Below are 15578 nucleotides of genomic sequence, written 5' to 3' on the forward strand. Positions count from 1 at the left end.
CAGCCAGGCCCGCCCTCCTGAGAGGAGCCGGGAGGGCTGGGGGGCTCAAGGACGCAGGCAGGGGTGGGGGGGCTCCAGAAACAGGTCAGAAGCAGGCCGGGGGAGGAGCTGGGATCATTCAGCCTCTGGAGCCCCTTGCAGCTGGACGGCCAAGGGGCAGGATGGGGCTAGGGTGAGCCTCCCGATGCTGAGCAGCTGGGTTGCCAGCAGACACAAGGCAGGGCTGCACCCATTCCCCTGCCCAGGCCAGAGCGGGCAGGGCCTGGGGGAGGCGCCTGCTCAGCTGAGCAGCTCCAAGTAGGTGACGGGGACCTTGCCCTTCTTATTGCCTCTCTCGCCAATGAGCCAGTCGGGGTCCATGCCAGGCAGGCTGTAGACAGTGATGAGCTGAAGAGGGTGACGGAGAAGGAGGGTCATGCCCCTGCTACGCGGGGCCCCTGCGCCTCCAGTGGCGGGCGCCCCCTCCTCAGCTGCTCTATGGAGATGGATCAGAGAGCCTGCCTCCTCAGAGCTGGAGCCACCTTTGTCCCCCCCAGCCGGTCCCAGCTCTGCCCCCACCCCCCGGACCCCTCAGAGTGGGGAGCCTGTGATGCAGGGTCCTCAGACCCCATGTCCCCGGGTCCCCTGGCCCCCTAAACCGGCCTGTGCACCCCGACTGCCAATCCGTCCCTGTGGCGTCCAGGCCCACCTCATCAGCCAGCAGGGCCAGCTCACTGCTGTCGGCCGCCTCATAGTCATAGAGGACGCGGGCTTTCCTGGTTCCGCTGGCCGGCGGGGCCACCTCCTCCAGGCAGAGAGCGGCCTCCCCTGGAGGGGCCAGGTCGGCCACAGAGGGCCCCATGGGCATCGTGGCCGCGGCAGTGGTGGGTGAGGTACTGCTGAGGGGTGGGGAGGCAGGCTCGGCGGTGCCCACGAAGGTGCCTGGGAATCTGGAGAGGACAGTGTGTGTGGGGGGGTGCCTGTCGCAGTAGCTGAGAGCCACCCTCTTTGGGGGGGGGTCCCATGTGCCCCACAAAACACTGGTCAGGCCCAGGGCCACAGAGGCAAGGCCACCTCGCTACTTACATGGCTCCCTGGGAGCTGGCGGCGTGAAGAGGAAAACAAGGGGAAGTGAGACACCCCTGCCGTCCCCGCCACCGCCCACCCCAGGGTCTCAGAACCCGTGCCCGAGGTCCCTGAGGCAGCCACCCCTCACTGTCCTCCTGATGGGGTGCCCGGGCCCAGAGGCAGGGGTGATGCCCCACCACAGTCAGCAGCCCTCCACCCCACCCCAGGGGTTAACAGGGGCTATCTGAGATCGGGGGAGCTGGGGGCTGGGAGTCGGGCACCCCCGGTGGGCACCTGCCCAGCTGCTTCTGGAGGTCGAGCATGTGGCGGTAGCACTGGGCATAGTATGTGGTCTGAGACTCAACGAACTCGTGGAGGCAGCGAAGGTGGTTCACCTGCAGAGAAGAGGCAGTGGCTGAGCGGGCGCCCGCGGGCGGACGAAGCAGCCCACTCCCCACCCCACGCTCTGCAGACCCTGGCTCGGCATCCGGCATTTTCTGCCCAGGGCTCTTGCTCCCTGGGGTGGGAGGGGGCCATACCCCTGCTTTGGGACCTTAAGGACCGTGGGCTCTGCCCCACCCAGGTTCACTAGCTGCCTCAATGTGAACTTAAAGAGTTGTGGGGACACATGGATGACAAGACTTGGGATGACAGGAGGAGGAAACGGGACAGGACTCACGTGGGTGCTACTGATCCCCTCCAGCAGGAGCCGGGTCACTTCTGCCTGCCGGTCAAACTCTGTCTGGGCCACTCGGAGCTCCTGCTCAGCCTGGGAAGGGCAGGGGATGAGCATGAGGGCAAGAATGGCCCCCAGACGCCCTCCCACTAGCCTCCTCCCGCCCCTGGAGCCGCTGGGGAGCGGTCTCCTCTGCCCTTCTGTGGCAGATGGACTTCCCCACCCCCCCACCCAGGGGTGCAGACATCAGGGCAGGGGTTTACCTCTCACCCCTGACGTCAGGCCTGGGGCCCTGACCCCCTGGAGGAGCCTTAGCCCGGCTTGGGACCCCCCCAGAGGAGGCCAGTTGCTGGGTGGGCAGGCAGAGCCTCAGGCACCCTCCTCGGCCTTTCACGCTCATGCATTTGTCCATCTGAGGCCACCACCCAGCAGGGACAAATTCAACCAACAGTTGCTTTGGCCTCCGGAGGGCCCACGGTGTGCTGCGGGGTTGGGGGGAAGTGGCCGCCCCTCACCATGGCCCCGCGGCTGCAGGGCAGAGTTCAGAGCCAGACATAGACCTGCCCCCGACGACAGCAGGCGACCGGGACCCCGTTCCCCGCCCCGCTTCTTCCCTGAGCCCCAACTCACCTTGTCCACCTCATCATTCCAGAGCTGCAGAGACCACAGCAGGACCGGTCAGCAGGGAGGGAGGGGGCAGCGGTCAGCAGGGGAGGGGAACGGAGGTGGGGGGCGGCTGTACCCCAGAGCCCGGGCCCCTGCCCCAGCTCCCAACACCCCGCCCCAACCTCTTCCCACCCCTCCACGCTTCCCAACGTCCCCCCAACAACCCCACCAGGAGCTGAGGCTGGGGGGGAGGCCTGGTGTAAGGGAGGGGGGCTCTGACATCACAGTCCATCCAGCCCCACATGCCACATGCGGGGAGGGGGCACAGCCAGCTGGGAAGTCCTGCTTGGGTTTCTCCTACAGGCAAGCCCCCAGGCTCGGACTGGGGTCTCCAGGGAGACCGAGCGTCCCCCACCCCACCCTGACGCTCTGCTGAGGCTGCTGGGCTGGGAGGCAGGACCGTGTGACCCTAGACCAGTCACTGAACCTTTCCGTCCTTCGGCAGAGAAAGGCAGCCTCGTGCCAGAGTCACACTGGGGTTCAAAGGCACAAGAAAAAAACAGGGCCGTCTCCACCCTCCTGGATAGTCCTCCTTCCACTCGGCCCAGGAAGGGGGGCGGCAAGTGTCCTCCAGAGTCTAAAGAAGAAAGACCCCCCTCCCCCCACCACGGCTTAGGAGGCCCGTTCCTTCGGCCCGCTGCTACCCTAACACGGGGCCTGGGCGGGGCAGAGAGCAAAACCCAGGCCAGCCTGGCTGGGACGGAGGGGTCCCCACCCCAGTGCCGCTCGGCAAACTGCACAACACAGGAAGTGCGACCTCCATGTGGACACACGCGGGTGAGCCAGCCACAGGGGGCCGGGGCTCGACACTGCGGTTAACACCCCCGGGGAACCAGGACCGTGTGTGCACGCACACACACACACAAACACACACACACACACACACACACACACACACACACACAGCAACATGCTTATGACAGATGGAGAAGAGCCGCGGGGGGGTGGGCGGTGCGGGAGGATGTCACCCACAGGGAAAGGAGGGACAGAGAGAGGCAGAGAAAGGCCCAGCACTGGTTTCGACAGGCATGACGGGACAGGTGTTGTCTGCCTATTTCCCCAACTAAACAGTAAACACCAAGATCTCAACAAGCTGTAGGAAAAAAAGATACCAGACGTTCAAAGTCCTCCTGACCCCGCTCCGCCCAGCCCACCCTCTTAAAACCCGGTCCCACCTGCCCACCCACCCACGGCTGCCCTCACGCTCAGCTTCAGAGGGGCCAGCTCGGGACACGCCCGTTCCCCCACTGCGGGGGTCTCATTCCTGATTTTCAGGGCCTCCGCCCCAGGCTGCCCTTCCCCCCTGGGTCTACCTTCCCATGGGGCCCTGCTCGATCTCAAGACCTCTGGGTGCCTCCCCGACACCTAGCTGATGTACTCTGGTGGCCGCTGGATGGACAGCGCCATCCTCGAGTCCTGTCCAGGGGTCTGTGACCTCCCAGCAGGCCAGGCCAGGACCTCCTCCCTCTCCTCCGGGCACAGGGGGGACAGGGCACTCAGGGGTGGGTGCTGAGTGGGGGTGGGCGGACTCTCGGGCCCCCTGGAGTCCACCAGGCTGCACGGGGCAGCGGGCCAGGCTCACCTCCAGCGTTGGGCAGGGAGGGGCGAGGGCGCAGGGCCCAGGCGGCCCCTGCCTGACCCTCTGCTCCTGCTCTCCTTGACTGGCATCAGGCCCCGGGTGTTGGGGGTGGGGGCAGGGAGGGGGAGCCGGGGCGGGGCGGGCAGGGGCGCTTACCGCGGAGGCGCTGGCCGAGAGAATGTAATTACGCGGTCTAGTCTCCTGAAAGTCAGGCACCGTCTGGCGGGGAACAGAGTTCGCGGGGGAGGGGGAGTCACGCGGGGTGGGGGCCAGGCCGGGAGGCTGCCCTAGAGTCTCCCCAGGGAGATGCCAGGAGCCACCCCCACCCACCAACCCCATGGACAGGAGGCTACGGACAGATAACACGGACCCCCTTCTCCGCACACCAACCACCTGCACAGGAGGCAGGCTGAGTGAGGGTCTCGGAGAGTCGGGACAAAGACCAAGAGGATGGACATGCTGGGGAGTCTGGTAGACCAGATGCCGGCGAGGGGACAGCCTGCAGCTGTCACAGCCCTTAACTTCAGGCAGGACACAGACCTGTCCAGCCCCGGCGGTCCTCCGGCCCCTCTTCCCCGGACCAGCCTCATCTCACTCAGAGGCCCCAGTTATACCCACCGTTCTCCAAGCACGGCCCGCCCCCACCCCGCCCAGCTCGCTCCATCCACACCTCCACACACACCCCATCTCTCCTTCCTGCAGCAAGGACCAGGCCCCTCCCCGGCCACGAGGATGGACAGATGGATGCACGGATGGACAGAGTGACAGGCGGTTGACATTTGCAAAAAGCTGACTCAACAGGCTCCAACGCCTGGCATCCCCCCAGACCAGAGGCTACACATAGTGGAGGCCCCGGTGGGGAGACCAGCTGCTTGCAAAAGGCCTGGAGGACGACCCTCCCTGGCCTGGTTGGCCCGGCCCGGCCCGGCCCCGTGAGGCCCCAGGCCGAGGTGGGCAAACCAGAAGCAGCACAGCACGTGGGACAGGTATACTCACATCTCCCTCACACTGAGCCAAGTTACCCAAAGCAGAACGGAAAGGAACAAAAACAAAGAGTTAGTGAGTCCACAGCGCAGGCGGGAGCGGGTTCCCCCGGGACGCACAAGCCCACCCTCCGGAAGGAGTCCTGACCGGAGTGTGGGTGCTGAGGGGTGGCAGGTGGGTGGGTGGGGGGGTGCCCTGCTGGGCTGGGGCCCACTGGGATGCTGGACCAGGCCCCAGCTCGGGAGGGGGCGTCCTGCTAAAAGTCACATACTCAGGGCTGGCCTGGGCCAACCAGCCGGATGGGAGGTGTGTCACTCTGGTGGCGAAGGAAGCACTCCCCGGCCTGGCTGCCGGAGGAAGGCCTGTCCTGGCCAAGGGACTCAGAGAGCTGCCTGAGGGGCGTGGAGCCTGTCCCGTCCACGGGCGCTCAGGCAGCCGCAGCTCATTCTACCCAAGCCCAACCTGACGCCAGTGGCTGAAGCCCTGCCTCCGGTGTGGACTGCACACCCCTGGATGAGGCACCACGGCTCTCGCCAGGGGCACCGTCCAGGCTCCTTGGCCCCTGGGGGCCACACGAAGGGAGGGGAATGCGAGGGGGGCTGTAAGTAACTCTTGGGCAGCGGGGGGGCCTGGCCTTCCCTGGCCAAGGGCCCCAGCAGGCAGAGGTGCCAGTGTCCCTGATGTGTCCCGGACCTGACCTGGGGAGTCCCCACCCCGGGGTGTGAGGCGGCCGTGCAGCCCCTGCACCCCGAGCAGCCCGGGCCCCTGGGGCCCAGCTCTCCCAACCCTGGTCACCGTGTCCCACGCTACATCCCATCGGCCTGGCTGAGCCGAAGGGGAGCCAAGATAGCCCTGGCTCCGTCCAGCGACGTGGGGCTCCCTGAAGGGCCCCGAGACCCACTCCTGGGCAGGCAAGCAGCCCAGCCCTGGGACCTCCACACCAGCGCAGTGGAGCCTGAGGACAGGACGGGGCGCCCAGGGAACAGCACTGGAGCAGTGTGGGGGGGGGTGTGCTGTTAGTAGCGGAGCCATGCCCGGGCAGAGCCGGGAACAGAGCCGAGCACCAGGGAGGGCAGTGCGGGGGGCATGCGAGAAGCCAACCGGCTGTCTGCCTGGGGCGGCTGCAGGCTGCCCTGTGCTCGGGGAGGGCGCTGCGGGTCCACCCCCCACCCGCCCCCCGCCCCAACGTCTGCCCCGGGGACCCAGAGCTCCGGGTCAGCAGGGTTCCATCGGGGGTGGGAGCAGATGGGCGAGACCTCACATGGTCTGCCCCGAGCAGTGCCCCCCAGCCAGGCTTCTCCAGGCAGGGACGGGGAGGGAGGTCATGCCAAACACCACGAGCCTCCACCCCGAGCCTCCACCCGCTCTGGTCCAGCAGGACACCTACCGTGGCTTTGGCTTCGGCAGCCTTGGCTTTCTTGAGCCGTGCTTTGGAGGCATCCAGGTCTAGACGCCGGTTCTGCAGGAGCCGCCTCTCCTTCTGTTGCGGGGCAGGGTGGGAGGGAATCAGGGACATGAGCCCCACAGCTGCCATGGGAGACCCTCGGCCCCAGCAGGACCAGCCCACAGGACCATCTGGTCAAGACAGGGAAACTGAGGCCCGGATGGGCAAGGTCAAACACTCCAGGCCACTTGGTCCACAAGAGCCACGTCTGCGGAGGCCCTAAGGGCTGCGGGTCGGGGTCCCGGGCTGGGTTTCGCGGCTCTGAGGACAGGGCGGCCAGGGTCACCAGGAGGCATGCGGCCCCAGGCCCCTCACCGAAATCGTCTTCCAGTCCCCTTCCAGGAAGTTGCGCAGGGGCGTGAGGAAGTTGATGGAGGCCGTGTGGATGAAATCTCTCTCGGCCGCTCCCAGGCGCTTTTCCGCTTCAGCCACCTTGATCAGCGTCTTCCCTGAGAAGCAGAGCTGGGGGTGAGGAGGCGGGCCAGGCTCTGGCCACTCTGGCTCTCAGGAGGGAGGAGAGAGCCCCAAGAGAGATGTTCTGAGAAGCAAGAGCAGAAATGGCTGCCTGGGAAAATGGGAGAAAATCTGTATATCCATATACCCATTGACCAATAAATACTGGGACACTCCAAAACCAGAACACTTCACAGCCATTAGAAAGAAGGGGGGGGGGGGGACTTTCAGAATAACAGAGGGAGAAACTCAGCAAATCCTCCTCCTAGAAGGGACACAGGGACTTACCTGGGCGTCCAACGGCTAAGACTCCACACTTCCACTGCGGGGGCATAGGTTCAATCCCTGATTGGGGAACTAAGATCTCATATGCTAGGCAGTATGGCAAAAAACAACCCGTACCTATCTATCTATCGCCTTCAAAAACAGAACAAAACTGGACACAGTTGTCAAAATCAATCATTTCTGGAAATTGACCAAATGCAAGTAACAAACTGAGAAGCATTTACTCCAGAACTACAGGACCTTGATAAGAACCATGGAGACAGTGGCTTTCTAGCCTGGGTGTGCTCCCCTCTCTCCAAGTTCTGTGGTGTGCCCCTCTATCAGGGTGGGGTAAGGCCTGAAGCTGCTGGAGGGGGCGGACTTGATTTTGGCTGGAACACAGAAAAACCCACAAGACATGGTCACAAACAGTAACGATCCCAATGGCAAATCATCAGGAAAGGCCAACATCACAGCTAACATGAAGCTGGAGGACTGGATGGAATAAGCACCAGACCTGCCAGAAATTTAACAGGAGATCTGGGAAATGAGACAGTCACAGTAAGCCTTGATAAACTCTAGACAGCTCTGGTGGTCTGGAAGGCTGTGTCTGTGTGTAGCATGGGAGAGACAGGAGAGAACCTCAGCTATCAACTCATTCTTGGCTAGTGGGAGGCTTTGCACATTCACGAAGTAAAAGCTAGGAACACATATAAACTGCCTGAACATGAGTGTGTTCCCCAGCCCACTCATAAATTCATAAGCAAAGCCTTAATGGTGCAAGATATTTAAGTACAACTTCTGATTAATCATTAGCTGATCACCAACATATGCTGACCTGGAAGCAACCCTTAGGAAAATAGGCTTAAAAGTAAAAAGAATAATTTAAGAAGAAAAATAAGCAGAGACATCAGTAGCTGCAAACAGCAAAGAAAACAGACTCTAAACAATTAGCTCAGGCAAGTCTCTAAAGAAACAAACAGCACTAATAACCCAGGAAGAATTATAAGACATGCAAATAAACAGGGAAGTACAGTCCATACGCAGGGAAAGAAAAGCAATCAACAGATCCTATCTCCGAGAAGGCCCAGGTATTAGATTTAGCAGACAAAGACTTCTAAGCAGCTATTACAAATAAGTACAAAACAAAAAACCACCAAAACCCCAATGGTAGGGAGGGACAAATTCTGGTATAGGATTAAACTACTATATACGAAATAAATAAGTAACAGCATATACCATATAGCACAGGGAATCATAGCCATTACTTTGTAATAACCTATGATGGAATATAATCTGCAAAAATACTGAATCACTATGCCATATACCAGAAACACATATTAAAATCAACTATACTTCAATTAAAAAATTTTAAAAAATGGAACCATGTTTAAAGATTTAAGATGAATACAACACTGTGAAGCAATTATCCTCCAATTAAAAATTTTATTTTATTTTTCAGTTTTTTTTATTTTTGTTTTTTTCATTTATTTTTATTAGTTGGAGGCTAATTACTTTACAATATTGTAGTGGTTTTTGCCACACATTGACATGAATCAGCCATGGATTTACACGTGTTCCCCATCCCGATCCCCCTTCCCGCCTCCCTCCCCATCCCATCCCTCTGGGTCTTCCCAGTGCACCAGCCCCGAGCACTTGTCTCACGCATCCAACCTGGGAGAAACTGGGGAGCCGGGGGGGGGGGGGGGGGGCGGAGTGAGGGATAAATTAGATTGGGATTAACATATACAAACTACAATATATAAAACAGATAACCAACAAGACCTACTGTAGAGCACAGTAGGTGCTATACTCAATATTTTGAAATAATCCAAAGTGAAAAAAATTTGAAAAGGAGCATATATATGTGTATATAACAGAATCACTGCGATGTATACCTGAAACGAACACAATATTGTAAATCAACTATGTTCTAGTTCAGAATTAATTAATTAAAATTTAAAAATAAACTGGATCAAAAAAAAAAACTGGATTGAGGGATGTTTGTACAATTCTCTAAATATACTAAAAATCACCAAATAACACACTTAAAACAAGTGCACTTTACAGTACCTAAACTGTACCTCAACAAAACTTAATAAAAAACAAAGATTGAGGTGGCTCTTTAAGTGCTACTGTGAACAGATAATCTGTAAAGCAACACCAAGTTTGAAAATCAGGTTGCAGAATCGCGCAGATAAGAGAATATGATCCCATTAAAACATGCACACAAACCAAAAGTGGGTAAAGGAGGCTCCCATTTTTTTTTGAGCCATGCCATGTGGTATGCAGGATCTTAGTTCCGTGGCCAGGGATGGAACCCAGGACCACTGCTCTGGGAGTGTGGAGTCTTAGTCACTGGCCCACCAGGGAAGTCCCAGGAGACGTCTATTTCTCACTCTGTTTTCACCTCTGGTGATTGAGGTATTTGCAGGCAGAATGAATCCAGGCATCACATGTGCAGATACAAGACCAGAGAAAGGAAGGAAAGGAGGGAGGCAGGGAGGTCAGGGCCAGAGACCGCGGCCCCGCCCAGCCGCGGGGGCGGCTCACCGTAGGGGGTGGTGGGCCCCAGCTCACTGGCCGCCTCGGCCATGTACTGCGCCAGCAGCTCGCCGTTGGTGACCCGCGAGGGCACCTTCCTGTCCAGCTTCTCGTAAAGGAACTCCTCCACTCGGGCGCCTGTGGGAGACAGCAGCCAAAGCCACGGGGCCCTTCCGGAGGAGCCCAAGGCCAGACCAGGGCGCCCAGCCCGGTGACTTCCAGGACGTTCTCCTGCTGATTCCCCACCCTGTGAGACGGGCTGTCGACCCTGTGAAACCCCTCACAGGGAGGGAGAAGCCACGGCCCAGAGACCTGCAGGACCTGCCCGAGGTCACCCAGCTGTGGTGACGGGCCTTCCACGTCCCCCTCCTTAGAAAACGGGCTCACAGAGCATGACACACAGGTGGTGCTAGTGCTGAAGAACCTGCCTGCCAATGCAGGAGACCTAAGAACCACGGGTTCGATCCCTGGGTGGGGAAGATCCCCTGGAGGTGGGCATGGCAACCCACTCCTGGATTCTTGCCTGGAGAATCCCCCTGGACAGAGGAGCCTGGTGGGCTATAGTCCACGGGGTCGCAGAGTCGGACACGACTGAGCAACTTAGCATGCATGCACGCACCACACATGTGAACAGCGCTCTGGCCGGACCCAGAAAGCTCTGAGCACACTGCCTTAGCTAAGAGCAGACATACAGGCAGACATGTCTCTGGACCCCAGGGCAGATTCCCCTGCAGCTGTGGGGGCCTGCTCTGTGCTCTCATGCGACCCTGGACGAGCCTTCTTTGTCCCTGAACCTTGTTGCCTGCTCCCCAGTGACCAGGCTCCCATTTCTCCTGCCTCTTCTCCCAGTGATGTTTCAGTTTCCAGGTATCTCTTCAATACCTCTGAGAAAAACTTGCATTTCCACGTCCCAGAGAGTGAGTGCATTGTGGAACCCAACACCGAGACTGCTGTTTTTACTGGGGACCATCCCCCTTCCCCTGCCACCACCAGCAGCCTTAAGCCCCAAGAGTCTAACCCAAGTCCCAGGCCCACCTACACAGCCCCTGCCCGCAGTGCCCTGCCCCTTGCCCAGGGCCAGCCCATGTCCACTCACTGGGGTTGGGCTGCAGCAGCACCTCTGTCTGTCTCAAGATCTTCTCGGTCCAGTTCTTGGTGCTGTCCGCCCGGGCCAGGAGGCTCTCAAAGTGGGCGTCGAGCTCGGTCTTCTCGGCCTGGCCAAATTTCTCCTCCGTGAACTGCAGGAGTGGGGGGTGGGGGGGAGCACTCAGGGGTGGACAACTCAGCAGGGGGGAAGGGAGGACCAGCCCTGCCCCACCCATCTACCCCTCCCACCTGGCTGGAACTCAGGCCCTAAGGGCCAGGAACCAGTCTACCCCATCTGGGACCCTGATCAAACTGCAACCCTGCCCTGGGCCTCAGCTTGCTCCTCTGTGACATGGGATGGTTGGGCCAGAGCCGGTGGATCCCGGTTTGTTTCAGAAATCCAATGAAAGATACAGACACCCCCTGCCCTCCAAATGCACACCTGTACAAAATCAAACACAACTTAGGGTGTAAGGAGCCTCTGGGAGGCCATCACTGAGGGTCCTCCCAGCCTGACTCTGGAGGGAAGCACTTGGTAACGAGTGCTCAGGGAACACAAGCGGCACAGAGCAAGGTCTGGGGTGATCAGTGGGTGCTGGAGCAGCTGGGAGCCCCGGGGAAGGGGATCCCAGGGCAGTGAGTGGGAAGAACCCAGGTTCCGGAACCAGAGGGACATGATTCAACTCTCAGTTCTGATGAGCAACGTGACCTGGGGCAAGTGGCTTTGCCTCTCTGAGCATCCGTTTCCTAAGCTGAAAATGGGAATAATAAGGAATAGCATCTCCCTTGTTGTGAGAAAGAAATAAAAAAGATGTGGATAAGATATGAAGGCCAGGATCTGGCAGGGAGTTTGGTGCCCAGTGTAAGGGCTGATACTATAAAGACCTGATGGGAAGGAAGAGGGGTGGGGTGGAGGATGGTCTCTGCTGCTTGGCATGGTACATGGGGAGCAGTGCCAACTCATCCAAGCCAACTGCGGGGCATGCTCAGGCCCAGGAAGCTCAGCAGCCCCACCCCAAGGCCAGGGAGGGGCCAGGATGTCACAGGGTCCTCCTTCTGAGCTGGCTGAAGCCACAGGGGCCACATGGGAACAACCAGAAACCAGCCCAGGTCCTGGCCCTTCTGATGTCAAAGGCCCCGTCCAGCCGTGGTGGGTGGTGGTCAGAGGCAAACTACAGGAGCGAGCTCAACTCTGACAACGACAGACAGTGCTGACTCTGCACTCAGCATGGGCGAGCTTCCCATTTCATAGAAGGGGCTGCTGGGCTGGGCAAGAGGCGGGCTGCACTGGAGTCAGGGTCGTCACGAGCTGGGGGTCTGGAGGCCCTTCCCAGGTGATCTGGCAGCCCTGAGTCACCCAGAGGCCAAGGACAGCTCCAGCTGCAGGGAGCGGGAGGCCCCACCGGCTGCAGGCCGCTCCAGCTCAGCAGCCATCAATTATGTATGGGGGCTTGGGTTTCTCTCTGCAAGGCCGGGTGGGCCAGGGTCAGAGCCTGCAGCTCCCCACCTGGGAGCCAGTTACTCTTGCTCTCCTGACTCTTCCTCCTCACTTTCCACAAACTGGGGCCTCCCAGAGCAGGCCCTGAACAGGCCTGCCCTCACCCAGCCTCTTAGGGGGTGGGGGTGGCACTAGCTCCATTTTCCAGATGAGAAAACTGAGGCTCACAGGCAAAGTCACCTCTCTGGTCCTCTCCCAGTTTCCATCTCATAGAATATTCAGGAGGTGCTTAGTTCCGTGGTCAGCACACAGTACAGGCCTGATAAATGTCAGCTGGCGTCAACGTCATCATCATCATCAATAAAAGATCTCCCGCAGGTCCCTCCTCGGCTCCCAGGAGCCACCTAGGGACGTCCTTACCCCGTGGGACCAGCCGCTCTGATTCCGGTGATGGAGTCACACTCAGTAGCTCCTCCCCTTTTTGCCACAGTTATGGGCAGCACTTCCCGCCCGGCCACCTGGCCACCTGTCCCTCACACTACACATCCACCCACGTTCAAAGCCCTACCAGGTTTTTCCAATGTCCTGGGCATCCCTCCCACGTCCACTGTTGCCTGCCCCGCTAGGATGAAAACAATGCTACAGCTTCCCTGACTTTTATTATCATCGCTCCTACCTCTGCTCCTAGTAATACAGTCAGACTACTGACAGCATTGGTACTAGCACTTCCACTGCCGACTCCACCCCTACTGGCATCTTACCCAAATATGCTTTAGCTTTTCCTGCCTGGGTGCCCTTCGCTGAGCTGTTCCCATCACCAGGATCAACTCTGCAAACCCCTCCTGGTGTTCAAGGCACAGTTCGAGGACTGAGAAGCCACCCTAGGATCACCCGTGCAAAAGATATCTGGCCTCCAGCTTCTTATCCCAGGTCCCGCTCCTTACAGGGTGGGGATGAGGTGAAGCTCGTTCAAAGTGCCCCCGGTACCTGGAGGGGCTGAGCACTTGCCCAGCATGTCCTTCCACCCAGCAAGGTGGCACCCATGCAGAGGAGCTGCCCACACATTGATAATAAACCACCCTTCGTCCCTCCAGGCTGACTCCTATCCCAGGGCCGACTGGCCTCGGTGGGGGGGGGGGGGTCCCCTGAGTGGGCTCTCCTGCCCAGGCCACATTTCAAGCCCCTCTCTCTTTGGGCCGCCACCTGGCCCTATTTCGGCCAAGAGAAAGGGCCCAGGCTTCAGAGGCTCATGACTGCAGAGTCCGAGGCTGCTCCCTGCAAGATGGCAGCAGCAGGGGGTGGGCGGCTGGAGCCAGAGAAAGCCTCTATTTATAAAGCTCCCAGCTCCCTCCTCCACCCTGGAGGCGGGGGGCCTGGGCGCTGGCTCCCACGCCAGTATGGGCGACCCAGTGGGCCTGCCCCCACCAGGCCACGGGGCCCAAGCCTCCCCACGCCCCAGGCTCTGCAGACCTGGTCGGATCGGGTGCTAGGGCCCCACAGTAGCCGGAAACTGGCAGATCAGGTTCTTCCTAGATGTGGGAGATAGAGTGGTTGCCATACCAACACAGGGGGCGAACTCCTCACCTTCTGGATGGATTGGGGCTGGCCAACGAGCTCCAGGCTGCAGGCACCCCCACTGAGGCTGGGGTCACCGGCAGGGCTGGAAACCCAGGGCAGCAAACCCTCTCTGGGGCATCCATCCTCAACGGGATGCTGTGCTTTCTAGTAAACATGGGCACGTGGGCTTCCAAGAGACAGTCTGGGGCCGGGCTCCTCCAGAGAACCAACCCCCACGGCAAGGCCAAACAACAGGATCTGTTCCCAGGGCGCTGTGACTGGGCCAAGCCCCAAGCCTGCAGCCACCCTTGGAGGCAGACTTGGTGCCACTCCTGATGGACAGAAGGGCACATGGAGGCTCCCACAGAAGTGACTGGCCCAAGGTCACAGGCTGCACGGGTGCAATACTAACCACGTTACACCAAGAGTGACTTGCCTTTAGTGAGCATGTCCACACGGAGTGCCGAGGACACTCACATCCATGCTGGGAGGGAGGGGTTGCTAAGGCCATTTTCAAAAGACTGAAAAACTGAGGCCCAGAGAGGTGAAGCCCCCGCCCTTCTCAAAGTCACAAGAGGGGGCATCCATGCCCATAGCTGACTCCCGGTCTTCACTGATAAGCTGCTTCAGTTTCTCTTCTTGTCCCCAAATGGATAGGACTTGTTCTAATCCTAGCATCACCCAGCGTACAGCTCCCCAAGGAGGGCACTCAGCCAGACCCCAGCCCTCTCCTCATTCCTCTGGGGCTGGGGAAATAAGAGGAAACAGGCCTGCCATGGAGCAGAAAGGAAATAATAACCCCAGCCCTCCTGGCTTCCGGACTGACTAGCCAAGCATGTAAAAGGGACCTGAGGGAATCAGTTCCGACAGCCCATTACACAGGTGTGGAGACTGAGGCTCAGAGAAGGGCTCAGGGGCCCGGGTGCACGAGTCCTTGAGCCTGGATCTCAAGCCTCCAAACGCCGGCCGTGAGTCAAGAGTCATTGCTGGCCACAGGCAGGGTGGCAGGAGCCGCCTGATGCCCTCTGCGCTCCCCATCGGAGCCTCAACCGGGGCGGGGCGGGCGCCAGGGCAGTGGGATAACTCGGCCCAGGCAGGTCGCAAAGGGGGAGGCTGACACCTCCCGCCCAGGGAGCGGGGCCGAGGCAGGCCCAGCTCACTCCCCGGCCCCCGGGCCACGCAGAGGGTAGTACAAGGCAGTGCAGCCGGCCGCCCCGGGGCTCCTCCTCTCGACTGGGCAGCGCAGAAGAGGAGGAAGGCTGGTGAGGGCCTAGGGCGACCTGGGAAGGAGCGGCGGCCGCGAGGGCCTTGTCCCGCGACCCCGGGCTCTGTTGCAGGGGTGCCCGCCGGCCGCGCGGGGCCCAGGGCTCACGGCCTCCTCACCTGCACGGCCCGGGTGAAGAAGATGCCAGCGTCCGACGCGAGCTTCTTCATGTTGAAGTCCATGGCGCTCCGCACGGCCGGCGCGTCCGGCCCGAGCGCCGCCCGGCAGCCCCCGGCCCGCCGCCGCCAGACCTCACCGCGCCCACCTGCTGCCGGGGCTCCGGCCCTTAGCGCGCCCGCCCGTCCGTACCAGCCGCCGCCGCCGCCGCCGCCGCCGCAGCCGCTGCCTCCGCCCGAGCCTGCCAGAGCGCGCAGGGCGGGGCGCCGGTCGCGGGGGCGGAGCCTCCGGGTGGGCGGGGCGGGGCGGCCTGCCTGGAGGCTGCTCGCGGCTGCCCGCCTGCGGCCGCCGGTGGGCCAACCTCTCTGGCTTACCCGTCCAGTGGCTGCCGGCCCCACTGGTGCCTCTTACTCTCCTGTTTATTGTTTTGTTTTGTTTTTTTAACGACCCTGCTGATGG

General features: G+C 60.3%; 1 protein-coding gene across 8 annotated transcripts; it reads right to left on the reverse strand.

The window, feature by feature from the left end:
- Nucleotides 1-119: 119 nt before the first annotated feature.
- SH3GLB2 (SH3 domain containing GRB2 like, endophilin B2) lies at nucleotides 120-15370 on the reverse strand. 8 transcript variants are annotated; one of them, XM_020874875.2, is made up of 14 exons: nucleotides 15122-15369; nucleotides 10754-10895; nucleotides 9667-9795; nucleotides 6712-6845; nucleotides 6340-6432; nucleotides 4965-4976; nucleotides 4125-4187; nucleotides 2817-2966; nucleotides 2354-2377; nucleotides 1727-1816; nucleotides 1342-1442; nucleotides 1066-1080; nucleotides 689-929; nucleotides 120-387 (listed from the first exon to the last, which is right to left on the reverse strand). In XM_020874875.2, the coding sequence occupies exons 1-14, from the start codon at nucleotides 15182-15184 to the stop codon at nucleotides 280-282; spliced, it is 1365 nt and encodes a 454-aa protein (XP_020730534.1). In that variant the 5' UTR covers nucleotides 15185-15369; the 3' UTR covers nucleotides 120-279. The 8 variants fall into 8 exon arrangements, with proteins under 8 accessions (XP_020730534.1, XP_070310292.1, XP_020730535.1 ...); XM_070454191.1 differs by lacking the exon at nucleotides 9667-9795 and having other exon boundaries at nucleotides 15122-15370; XM_020874876.2 differs by lacking the exon at nucleotides 4965-4976.
- Between the last annotated feature and the right edge of the window lie 208 nt (nucleotides 15371-15578).

The sequence above is a fragment of the Odocoileus virginianus genome, chromosome 2 (assembly GCF_023699985.2).
Source record: "Odocoileus virginianus isolate 20LAN1187 ecotype Illinois chromosome 2, Ovbor_1.2, whole genome shotgun sequence".
Classification (NCBI taxonomy): Eukaryota; Metazoa; Chordata; class Mammalia; order Artiodactyla; family Cervidae; genus Odocoileus; species Odocoileus virginianus.

Excerpts from the sequence above, each read along its gene's own strand:
- SH3GLB2 (XM_020874875.2), bottom strand. The coding sequence starts at position 15,184 with ATGGACTTCAACATGAAGAAGCTCGCGTCGGACGCTGGCATCTTCTTC. Across the intron at positions 9,796-10,753 it reads GCTGCTGCAGCCCAACCCCA|GCGCCCGAGTGGAGGAGTTC; the intron begins GTGAGTGGACAT and ends TGTCTCCCACAG. Across the intron at positions 6,846-9,666 it reads GGGGCCCACCACCCCCTACG|GGAAGACGCTGATCAAGGTG; the intron begins GTGAGCCGCCCC and ends TCTGCTTCTCAG.